Source organism: Pongo pygmaeus, chromosome 9, assembly GCF_028885625.2.
Source record: "Pongo pygmaeus isolate AG05252 chromosome 9, NHGRI_mPonPyg2-v2.0_pri, whole genome shotgun sequence".
NCBI lineage: Eukaryota > Metazoa > Chordata > Mammalia > Primates > Hominidae > Pongo > Pongo pygmaeus.
In genome coordinates, this window is record NC_072382.2 from 80,170,459 (window position 1) to 80,182,460 (window position 12,002).

At 45.2% G+C, this 12,002-nt stretch overlaps 1 protein-coding gene across 5 annotated transcripts in view; it reads right to left on the bottom strand.

Annotated features, from left to right (window-relative positions):
* TENM4 (teneurin transmembrane protein 4) overlaps nt 1–12,002 on the bottom strand; it is a 782,056-nt gene that overhangs the window by 552,385 nt on the left and 217,669 nt on the right. For all 5 annotated transcript variants that reach the window (XR_010127599.1, XM_063671257.1, XM_063671258.1 and 2 more), the window contains exon 3: nt 813–914. Coding sequence is in view for 3 of the 5 variants with exons in the window: in XM_063671257.1 (XP_063527327.1) it covers nt 813–822 (10 nt within the window). In the remaining 2 variants the exon portion in view is untranslated. The remainder of the gene's footprint in view (nt 1–812; nt 915–12,002) is intronic.

Here is a 12,002-nt window from a genome sequence, read left to right on the forward strand (position 1 = left end):
TCATATTTCTATCTTGAAAGATTGCTGGAAGGATAAGAAAAAGTGCTTGGTACCCAGTAGGTTCACAGTAGGCTTTCAATAAAGGCCATACTCCCTCTTCCCTGGATCCTTCCTGTGTCCTCAGCCTCCCTCAATCTGACCAGTTTTCACTTATAATTTCACTCCTCTCTGTACCATGTTCCTTCTCTAGCTTGAAACATCATTCCACTTTTCCCATAGAATCCAGGAGTTTCCTGCTGTTTTTTTCATTGCTTTTCTGCACAGCAATATGAGGAAACGCTTCTAGAGAGCCATCTTAGGCACTAGATCTGGCCTCCAGACCACCTGCCTTCTGGGCAGCCTTCCACTCACCTCCCCGTCTCCCATTCCCCACTGTGCCTCCGATCTCACTCCAGTTCAGCTCAACACATAGCCACCAGACTCTGGGCCCTGCACCCTGGTCTCCTGTACCCAAGAATGACCTTGATTAGCATTGCTGCCTCTCTGGTCCTAGACTGACATGTGACCTCCTTGCTGCCAGCACCCCCATCACATACCTGCTGGACACCCGATCCTTGCCCACCTTGCCCTCCCACCATGCTGGCTGCCAGCTTGGTTTCCAGCAACCGTTGCCACCTACCAGTCCTACTGCATCTGTTCCCGGAGAAGGCTACCTTTACTCTGGCCAGACCTCCTCTACTTTCTATGCTGCCAAGCCGTAAAAGCCTCCAACCAAAAAACATGCAAATGTTCAGAGTCTGAGATTGCATTTCTCATCAAGGCCACAAATTTGCAGCTAACGACAGAAAATCAGAGCAGACAAGGGGACTGACCTGGCTCCATGTCAGCACGTTCTGAAGAGTCAGCAATGTCCGTGGGCCCTGCAGCCCTCTCTCCAAGGCCATTGGATCCTGGAGGATGGTGCGGGATCTTTTCTGTCGAAGCAGAGAACACAGATCCAACTGAGCGAGGTGGCAAGATGCCCCAATCCTTTCTCACAGACCCTCTGCTCCAGCAGTCATTGCAAACACACTAACTATGGGAAAATAAGGCTTGTTCCTGGTCCCACAGCAATGAAGAGAAGAAAGTGGGGTCCCGGCACCCTGCAAATCCCACACAGATGCTTCCTCTATGCAGCCTTCCTGAGAGGCTCGAATGTACCTTCCTCTGTTCTCCCATCTCATCTTGTGCTATGGGAGTAATGGTCTTGCCTTAAAATAACTGTTTACCCACCTTTCCTTGAGTGAACTGAACCCTGCAGGACAGTGACTGAAGATCTGCCCTTTTTACAACCCAAGCACCCAGCACAGGGCTTGGAGCAAAGTACGAACTGAATGTTATTTGCACAACGGATTGACTGCATACTGTGATGGGAGTAGACAAGGAATGCAACATGGGGCTAAGGTCTAGGGTTAGTGGCCAGCGGCCCCCATTAACAGTTCTGTCACAGATTCACCAGACAAATAAGTCACTGACCTTCTCTAAATCTTACTCTCTTGCTGCTATGGTTTGAGTGTGTTCCTCAAAAGTGTTGGAACCTAAATTCCTCAATGTGGTAGTGTTGGGAGGTAGGGATTAATGGAGGTGCCTAGATTGTGATGGCTCTGCCTTGATGAATGGATTAATGCCTTCTCATAGCAGTGAGTGAGTTATCTCAATCATGGGTTGTTATAAAGCAAGGCTGGCCCCTCATGCTTGTCTCTTTCACATGTGCTCACTTGCCCTTCCACCTTTTCCCCTGGGATGAAGCAGCAGGAGGCCTTTGCCAGATGCTGGCACCATGCTCTTGGATTTCTCAGCCTCCAGAACTGTGAGCTAAATAAATTTCTTTTCTTTATAAACTACCCAGTCTGTGGCATTCTGTTACAGCTGCAGAAAATGGACTAAAGCACTTGATCTGTGGAATGGGTTGATCTTCCTGTAATATACCACATGGGAGTGTTGGAGTCACCTGGGCAGAGGTCCTTACACAGAAGAGTTCTGGTTCTGGCCCAGCTGCTGATTGCAACCTCTGGCAAATGACTTCCCCTCTCTGAGCCTCAGTTCCCTCATCTGAAAGATGGAAATTCTGAACTGGGAGACATGTGAGGTCCTTTCTGGCCCTAGAATCCTATGACTATAAATTTGATTTTCAGGACTCTCGGACACAGGAGATACCTGTACAAAATAAAGGTTTTTCCAAATGAAGAAAAGAAATTCTACCCTACTCAAAAGAAGGGTAAAGGGAGGTCCTAAGGTTTTAGGTCATTTGCCTCAGATCATTCCAAGAGAAGGAATAGGAATTTGAATATAGGCCCTCAAAGATTCAAGGTCCCTGTACTTTTCCTGCCCCATACTGCCACATTCACCCATAAAAAATACTATAAAATGCCTTATTATACAAGAGACCTACTAGGCTAAAGAATAAGGCATGAAGGATACACTTAGGCATAGGAGGTTAACCCCCAAAAAGCCATTATTTGAGAAGCTCCCTGAATTCGTTTTTCCCAAATATATCTAGGATCCTAGCTTAAAAAACATTGCTGTTTATTATAAGTTGAGGAATTGCTGGGAATTCCCATGAAAAACAAAATCCACTTAATAGTAAAATTTTGTTGTCTTCATCTACATTTACTATGTTTCTTTATGGCAAATTATTTTAAATAAAGAGTAATTCTATTAGGCAGGAACGTTCAGCAGCCTCTGGCCAAGTACAGAGTATCCCGTTGGTACTTTCCAGAGACTGGCTCCTCAACTACCTTCAGGGTAGAATTTTTCTTTTTTTTTGAGACGAGGATTTTGCTCTTGTGGCCCAGGCTGGAGTGCAGTGGCATGATCTCAGCTCACTGCAACCTCCGCCTCCCAGGTTCAAGTGATTCTCCAGCCACAGCCTCCTGAGTAGCTCCAGGCGCCCACCACCACGGCTGGCTAATTTTTGTATTTAGACGGGGTTTCGCCATGTTGGCCAGGCTGGTCTTGGACTCCTGACTTCAGGTGATCCACCTGCCTCAGCCTCCCAAAGTGCTGGGTTTATAGGTGTGAGCCACCGTGCCTGGCCAGGGTAGGAAAATTAATGGGCACAAGTAAAGTTAACAAGAGTTTGGGAGTAAACCTAGAAAAATCCTTATAAATCATTATATTCATTAAGATTAAAAATAGGCAGTACACTAAGTAGGATATGACTATTATTTTATGCATTTCAAATAGGCAATAATGGCTATTACATCTTTAATTTTTATTACCCTGCCTTGTTCATTAGAAGTTTACCCCCTGCCTGCCCCCCCCGTCCACACACATACAACCCCACCCCAAGTTCCAAAGACAGCAGGAAATTGGCTTCCTTGGCTACAACAATGGGCAAGGGAAAAGGTACCTTCTCTGGTGTCGGGGCCTCTCCCCAAGTGCCAAATGTCTGGTGGCTTTTAGGACACAGAGCTGTTAGCTTTGTCCCCAAGGGTCCTGCTGGGGTCCTAGTCACGTAAGTGATATGTACATTTGATGCTTGGATGAAACACTCAAATTTCTTTCTCAAGCCCCCTTTTTTTGTGTCTGGGTTATAAAACTCCATCATCTCTCCCTTCGCCTCGTAGCTTCAGGCCAAAGCTTGTGACTTGGCTTCTCACCTGTGCCTTATGGTCCCTCCCCTCTTGAAGAAGCTGCAGAGCTACAGTTTTTACTCCTCTTCTGCCCTCGTCCTTGCCAAGGCTTCAGGGAAAACCTCAACTCTTTGTCTTCAATCTTTCAATCTGTTTATTTCCTTTTCAAATCCCATCCCTAAGTTCCCTTTTTTTTCAAAGTACCTCCAGTAGACAAAACAAAGACAGTTAATGAAACTAAAATGCTCATTTGTTGCTGGAAAGGTTTTAAAAGTATTTATATGCTAGCATTCCGTTGAGGGGAAATTGAGTTAGGAAGGGATTATGGCATTATTCATTCATTCACATATTCACTCGTTCATTCATATACTGAGGATTGTTGCTGGGTAGAATACAATAATGATTCAGAAGCAAATCCTGCTTTTGGGAAGCTCATAGGCTGGCAAGAAAAACAAGACATAGCCACGGAGAACTATAATGTTTGGCAGTTTTGTAAGAGAGATGCAGACAGAACCTAATAAGTGGACAGAGGATGGAGAGATCGCCATGGCTGACAAATCATTGAAGACTGCCTTGCAGCAGACTTTGTATAAGGTAGGGGACACGGAGACAGGGCAGGTACTCCACATAAGGGAGGAGAGGCATGGGAGGTAAAAGCATGACAAAGAACAAGTGTAGAGCTCAGCTTTCTAGCATGTGTGAGCTGTGCAGAGGGAAGTGGAGGACATCACACCCAGCAAGAGATGTGGGCCTCAACAGGCTGGGGAATGTTGTCATTGTTCAGTGAGTAATAGGGAGCCTCTGAGTGCTGTTGAGCAGAGATGTGACATAACTGGACATCTGCTCTTGGAAGATGAATGTGGCAAGCCTTGCACAATATGAATTGGAAGTGGAGTTGCCTGGGGCAGGGAGCTCCTAATTGTGTGCCAGGCATTGGGTAGGCTATTAGGTTCTTTGATGTTATTTAGCCTTCTAAATAACTGCAGGAGGCAAGCATTATCCTTCCAGACTTGCAGATGAAGAAAGGAGACTCTGGGGAATCTAAGCTGCTTGCTCCAAATCCCCTAGCGAGGAAGCAAGGGAGACAAGATCCAAACCCTGTTATTTTCCTCTCCGGGCAAGCCATAAAGCAAGCTGTAACCCTGTGCATGACACCGTGTACCTGACACAACCGTCTTTCTTCTCCCAGTGCATCTCCTGCCTGTCCACCGGTATGTGGAGCTTGATCATTTCCTGGGCTGCCTTTCAGGAAAGCCCAGGTGGAATTAAATGCAGAGTGCCTCTGCTTCTGTTGGATTCCCCCAAAGTGACCACAGATCAAGGAGATAAGATGATGTTAAGTCAGGTTCCAAAACAACAACACTGACTGCAGAAAATTGCAAAGGTAGCAGGAAACCACCCTCCTCTCTGGCAAGGAGTGTTAGTTTTTGTCTTTCCCCTCTCAGCTAAGCCGTGGTACCTGAAGCAGTGGACACAGAAACCCAGGAGAAAATCTTCTGGATACCCAGGAATCTGCTGGGGCCCTGAAGAATGTCAGTGAGAAACTCAGCGTTCCTGTACTCTGGGCTGACCCCTGTTTAGGGAAGGCAGACCAGAGGGCTCCTAATGCACTCAGAACTGTATCATTGCATCTGCAGCCTGCAGGAGATGACCTCCCATCAAGATGCCTGCTATTAAAACTTTGTTTAAGGAAAACAAAAAAGATATCCTCATTCTAAACATGGGACACAGTGATAGGTGTGTTTTATACTTGACAATCAAGGGTTCAGGTTTGCTGAGAGGAAGCCTGGCACAGTGGCAAGAGGTGGAGATTTGGAAGCAGAGTGCGGCTGAATCACAACTCACCCAGTCACCAGCTGTGCAGCGTTGGCCAAACCACTTAGTTTTTTACATTTCTTTATTAATAAATATAAATAAAAATAATGGACTAGAGAGAATAAGTACCTGACCCTTAGTATATACATAATAATGTAGAATAATTTCTTCTAGTCTTAAATGTTCAACATCATGGGCATTGCTTTCTCAGGGAGGTAGCTTTCCTTCTCACAAATTTACCAATTAAAGAAATGAATTTTTAGAGAAAAAATGCTGAAACTACAGGAAGCTATTCTTATCCTTCAGCTAGCTCTTATGACCATTGTCTTATATTATTCATCTTTACAACTTTCTTTTCCACCAGACTGGGAGCTCCTTGAAGACAGTGACCACTATGTCTTCAATTCTCAGCACATAGTTCTGTCTCTTTCTACCTCAGCTACCTTATTTTGAGATCTGTACAAACTACAGAGTCTGTAGTTCTTCTGGGATTTTTATGTTCCCAGCCTGGTTTGAAGAGTGACTTTAAGCAACACCTTTAGGAGCACATCCAATCTTCTGAAAACCATCTCATCATCACGTAAATTATTAGCACAAAATACTTCACCTTGTTACTCTGCTAAGAGCTTTGGTTTCTGATCCAAGCCGATTATATGTGCCAACATTTTCAATAACATCTTAATAATGCCAATCCTCCCAGGCCTCTGGACAGAATCAGACCAGGTGGAGAGATCCAGAGTTCAAAGGCATCCTGAAGGGGCATGGCAGGGGGGAAAGGAACGAAGCACCAAAATTGGATTCAAATCCTGGCTGTGCAGTTGGGACAAGCCAGCATAGTGCCTGGGATCAGGATAAATGCTCAGTAAAGGTTAATACCCTTCTCCTGACTCCTGAGAAAAGTAAAGAAATAAAACTTGTTGCAAATAAACAGGGAGAGAAGATCCACCACATTCCTGAGTCCATTTAGAATATGGATTTTTTTTAAGCCTTTCTAAGGACTGGATGAAGCAGGTTATTTCATTTTAATTACGGCAGCTGCAGCTGCTGCTTGTGGACTCAAAGACCAATTTTCACTTTAAAAAGGAAAAAAAAAAAAACATCCACACCCACACACAAACTTACCGAGAAACTTCACTGCATACACAGAACAGCATCTCCTTCAGAGAGCACGTCAGTGAGGTGGAAAAATCTGGAATGCCCTGCTCTAGACACTCAGAGCCCGGTGGAAATCCCTGTGCGTGCTCACCCCCGCCTCTTCTCCCACCTTGCCTCCTCTCTGTCCTGAACGTCAAAGAGCAGCTCGTGAGCCACACAGCGTAATGGAATGTTTAGCAGTGAGCAGCTGCATATTTTTAGTGCACACAAGGGGAAATAAAGGCAGCAGATGGTTTTATGTAATCTTCCTATGAATTTTGAACTAAGAGTCCTCATTCATGAAGACCTGAAAAGGTTTTGTTGTTTTTTTTCTTTTTTTACATGTCCTCTGTGGGTCAAGCCAACCAGCTCTGGACATGCCCTGGTGAGGCTGTGTGTGTTTGCCTCTGCCAGGGCAGGGAAGCTGGGAGGAGACTGCTTGCCTTCTTCTGGCCTGGTTTCCACTCAGTGTTCTTTCTTGTGGTTCTTTCTCTGTGAACACACAAGTGGTTCTCAATGTTCTCAATGTTCATAATGGAAAACTCAAGGCAAACTCATGAATCCTTCATAGGCGTAGGTGTGCTGTGAAAATCTGAACCTTATGTTCAGTCTTATGTTTGACACGACTGAGGATCTGTGCTATGTCAGGGACATCTGTCAGCGAGAGGGTCAAGGTGAACAGATGGGGCAGATGTACCAGTGTAAGAGAAAAGATAACAGTTCCCACTTATAAGTGAGAGCATGCAGTGTTTGGTTTTCTGTTACTGTGTTAGCTTGCTGAGGATAATGGCTTCCAGCCCCATCTGTGTTCCTGTAAAGGACATTATCTCATTCCTTTTTTATGGCTGCATAGTATTCCATGGTGTATATGTACAACACTTTTTTAAATCCAGTCTATCATTGATGGGCATTTGGGTTGGTTCCGTGTCTTTGCTATTGTGAATAGTGCTGCAATAAACATATGTGTGCATGTATCTTTATAATAGAATGATTTATATTCCTCAGTAATGGGTTTGTTGGGTCAAATGGTATTTCTTGTTCTAGATCCTTGAAGAATTGCCACACTGTCTTTCACAATGGTTGATCCAAGTTACATTCCCACCAACAATGTAAAAGCATTCCTATTTCTCCATAGCCTTGCCAGCATCTGTTGTTCTTGACATTTTAATAACTGCTATCTGACTGGTGTGAGATGGTATCTCATTGGGATTTTGATTTGCATTTCTCTAATGTTAGTGATGTTGAGCTTTTTTTATACATTTGCTGGCTGCATAAATGTCTTCTTTTGGGAAGTGTCTGTTCAAGTCCTTTGCCCACTTTTTGATAGGGTTGTTTTTTTCTTGTAAATTTGTTTAAGTTCCTTATAGATTCTGGATATTAGGCCTTTGTCAGATGGGTAGATTGGGAGCTGAACAATAAGAACACATGAACACAGGGAGGGGAACAACATACATTGGGGCCTGTCAGGGGGTTTGGGGAGGGAGAGCATCAGGATAAATAGCTAATGCATGTGGGGATTAATACCTAGGTGATGGGTTGACAGGTGCAGCACACCACCATGGCACACGTCTACCTGTGTAACAAATCTGCACATCCTGCACATGTATCCCGGAACTTAAATAAAATTAAATATAGAAAAAAAATAACGGGCTCTCATCTGAGAAAGATCATGTGTTTAGAGGATATGCAAGAACTGCCTGTAAAAATGGCCTAACAGGAAGCACTGGCAGGGGAGAAAACAGTTCTCAAATAGCCGCAAGTGCTAAAAAGCAGCCTGATGAAGTTTATGGTATCTGTGGAGAATTTTATCAATTTTCTGAAACTTGCTTTTATTTAAGCAATGTCCACCTTTAACCGCTTCAAGCACATCATCAAAAATTCTGGGATTTAAAAGTGCAGGACAAACACAAACTCTAGTTCTCAACCACTGGAGTTGTCCCAGACCTCTGGGCCTCTGCTCTGCTGTGTCCTCGGCCTGCAAAACCTTCCCTCCTTCCGCAGCCACCAGACCCTCTTTAGTCTATCCTTCAAGAGCCAGTGCAGGCACAAACATTTCCATGAAGTCATCTCTGTTGTGCCCAGCAAACCCAACTGTACTCCCATGCCAAAGAGTCACCAAGCTAGCTGATTCCACCACTAAGTCCCAGGGGTGACCTGACCTCTGCCTAGGTCTAGTGCTCTTTGATTTCTTCCTACATATTATACTGTCCGTGCTATTTCTAAAATGCAAATCTGACCCTCCTGTTCCTGGCTCAAAGCCCTTATTGCTTCCCTATTGTCACTGGGGGAGAAGAAATCCAAACTCTCCCCTATAGCAAGCAGTTCTTTTCACTGTCCAGCCTGGCCACCTTTCCAGCCCAGTCCCTGGCCATTCTCACCCCAGACCCTGTATACTCTAGCTAAACTACAGTGTTTTTAACACCCCACTGTCTTCCATGGCTCTTCCCTTGGAGTGGGATGCCCCTGTAGTGCTTGTCCACTAGTTTCCCTGGGCACCCCATCAAATTCTGATGAAGCATCTCCCCTCTCCTGGGAACCCTTTTTCCCACTGCTCCTACCACGTGGGTTGTGACAGTCATAGGTGCTGTGTGTCAATTATTTCTGGCTCTCTACTTTCCAGGTACACGGTGAGAATGTCCACCCTGATAGGGCCATGTCACTAACTGTGGTGTGAGTTGTGAGCAGAAGTGTACCACTTTCAGGTGTTAGATTTAACTGCCAATACAAGACCCTCCAGAGCTCTCTTTCACAGTTGGGATGGCTTGTCAGTTTGGGTCCCTAGGGACTACAATGAGCAGAAACCCCTTTCCTCTCACCATCTCTATTGCCCATAGAAGATGTGGAGTGTAAGACAGGACGAACTCCTTGTTGCTATCAATTCTCTATGATTTAGAGGATGATTTGTACCCAGCATGGACTAGCTGATCTGACAGATTCATGGGTCCCATGACGATTGTCATGGTCTTAAACAATCCTGCCTCACTGGCTGTCATTGATTGGTTCAGGGCTGGGCACCTTAACAAGGCCGAGTTAGTCATCGTTCCAGACCCCGTTTCTTCCCTTGAGGAGAACCAGAACCTGATCAAAGATGAACCAATTAGAATTCTTCCCTGGGATTTCTGAAATCAGTAAGTGAAGAAAGAATGTAGTATCCAGTAGTGCAAATGGTAAGATGCAAAAACTGAGAGCTGTTGGTGGCCATGTGGGTGTTATGGGTTGAATTGTATCCTCAAAAAAGAAAATGTGCTGGAATCCAAATCCCTGGTACTGCAGAGTGGGGCCTTATTTGGAGATAAGGTCTTTATAGAGGCAATCAAGTTAAAATGAGGTCATTAGGGCAGGCCCTAATCTAATATGACTACTGTCTTTATAAAAAGGGGAAAATTGGCCTGGTGGATGGCTCATGCCTGTAATCCCAACACTTTGGGAGGCCGAGGCAGGTGGATCACTTGAGGTCTGGAGTTGGAGACCAGCCTGGCCAACATGGCGAAACCCCGCCTCTACTGAAAATATAAAAATTAGCCGGGCATGGTGGCGCATGCCTGTAATCTCAGCTACTCGGGAGGCTGAGACAGGAGAATCACTTGAACCTGGAAGGCAGAGGATGCAGTGAGCAAAGACTGCGCCACTGCACTCCAGGCTGGGCAACAAGAGCCAGACTCTGTCTAAAAAAGAAAGGGGAGGGGGGAAATTAGGAGACAGAGACAGATATACACACAGGGAAGATGCCAGGTGAAGACGGGATTCATGCTGTCCCAAGCCAAATAACCAGCAGAAAGAAAAGGCCGGGACAGATTCTTCCCTGGCACCTTCAGAGGAGCACGGTCCTGCTGACACCTTGATTTCACACTTTAAGCTTCCAGAACTATGAGACAATACGTTTCCAGTGTTTAAGCCACTCAGTTTGTAGCACTTTGTTCCTTCAGCCCTAGGAAATCCACAGTGGGGAAAGCAGGTCTGCAGTGAGAGAAGGAAGCTTACACACCTAAGAAAAGCAGACTGGAGCAGCAGAAAGGGTCAGAAAAAATCTAAACAGAATTAGACTTCCAATCACAATTCTCCTGCATCTCTGCCTTTTCTCTGGCTGGAGGGTTCATCTGCTTCTTGGATTCTTGAGATGGTATTACGTCCTTCTGCTTTTTTTGAGACTGGGTCTCCCATGACTCCCAGACTAGAGTGTGGTGCCATGATCTTAGCTCACTGCAGCCTCTGCCTCCTGGGGCTCAAGCAAGTCTCCCACCTCAGACTCCTGAGTAGCTGGTGTGCACCACCATGCTGGCTACTTTTTTTTGTAATTTTAATAGACATGAGGTCTCTACTAAAGACCAGAGGCGTGCACCACCGTGCTGGCTGTTTTTTTGTAGTTTTAGTAGACATGAGGTCTTGCCACATTGCCCAGGCTGGTCTCGAACTCCTGAGCTCAAGGAATCCACCTGTCTTGGCCTCCCAAAGTGCTAGGATTACAGGTGTGAGCCACCATGCTCAGTCCTTTCTGTTTTGAGTATGATGGTTTGGAGGGATGATGGTTCTGTCACTTCAAGCCAAGAATCCTAATGAACATTTTTATAATATTTAATAATGATCACGATCATCACCTTCAAGTTATGAAAATGAGTAATATGAACGGATCCATGTACTGGTGAATTGACTAGACTGGTAGCTGATGGACAAACAGGCCCACTGCTTCTAAATGCTGTCCAAACATGTCCCCAGAAGACAGAGACAGTGTCCCTCCTGTCTGGCTGCAACAGCCTTCATACATTCACACAGTTTGATCCTCCTGGTGTTTTCTTTAATCCAGTAACAGTCAGAATAAAATCTGAAAAAGATTTTCTTCTGCACAGTTATGCCTTTCTTCCCAATCCAAACACAACTGCATGCCTAGCCCCTTGAAATGCTCCAAAACAAAACAAGAAAGCCCAGCCAAATCCCTCATCGTGTTTTATGTTATTTTCTTGGCTGTACAAACTTAGGAACCCTTTGTTTCTTCTGCTCTGTCCTTGGACTTTTCCTTCCCACATTCGCCTCTGTCCAGAGCTGCTATACCAGCAGCAACGGCTCCCAGCTAGCACAGGGGGAGAGGGGCACTCTGAGGGAAGGCAAGCTGGAACTGATTAACCATCTCAGACTTGAGCTGAAGGCCCCCTGAAGGAATTTACCAGCCTCCTGGAATAACCATCGAACACAGGGCCTCACGGGAAGAATGTGGCTGGACAACGGGGTATGGATTATGGGTTTGGTCTTGCAGAGCAGAAGATCATTGTTCAAGGTACATTTGAGTCTCTGGGACAGCCACCATAGTATGAATGAACAGAATCATTATACTTTGATGATCTGTAAAAGGCAAGATCCTAGCTGTTCTCTGAAGGACTAGGGACAGCGATGATACTCCTGAGCAAGATTTGATGACTACAGTGTTGTAGAGTTCACTGCCCTCTTCCCAAAGTAAAACAGGCTCTTGATTTTTCCTTATTTATTCTATCCAGGAGACCTTATAAA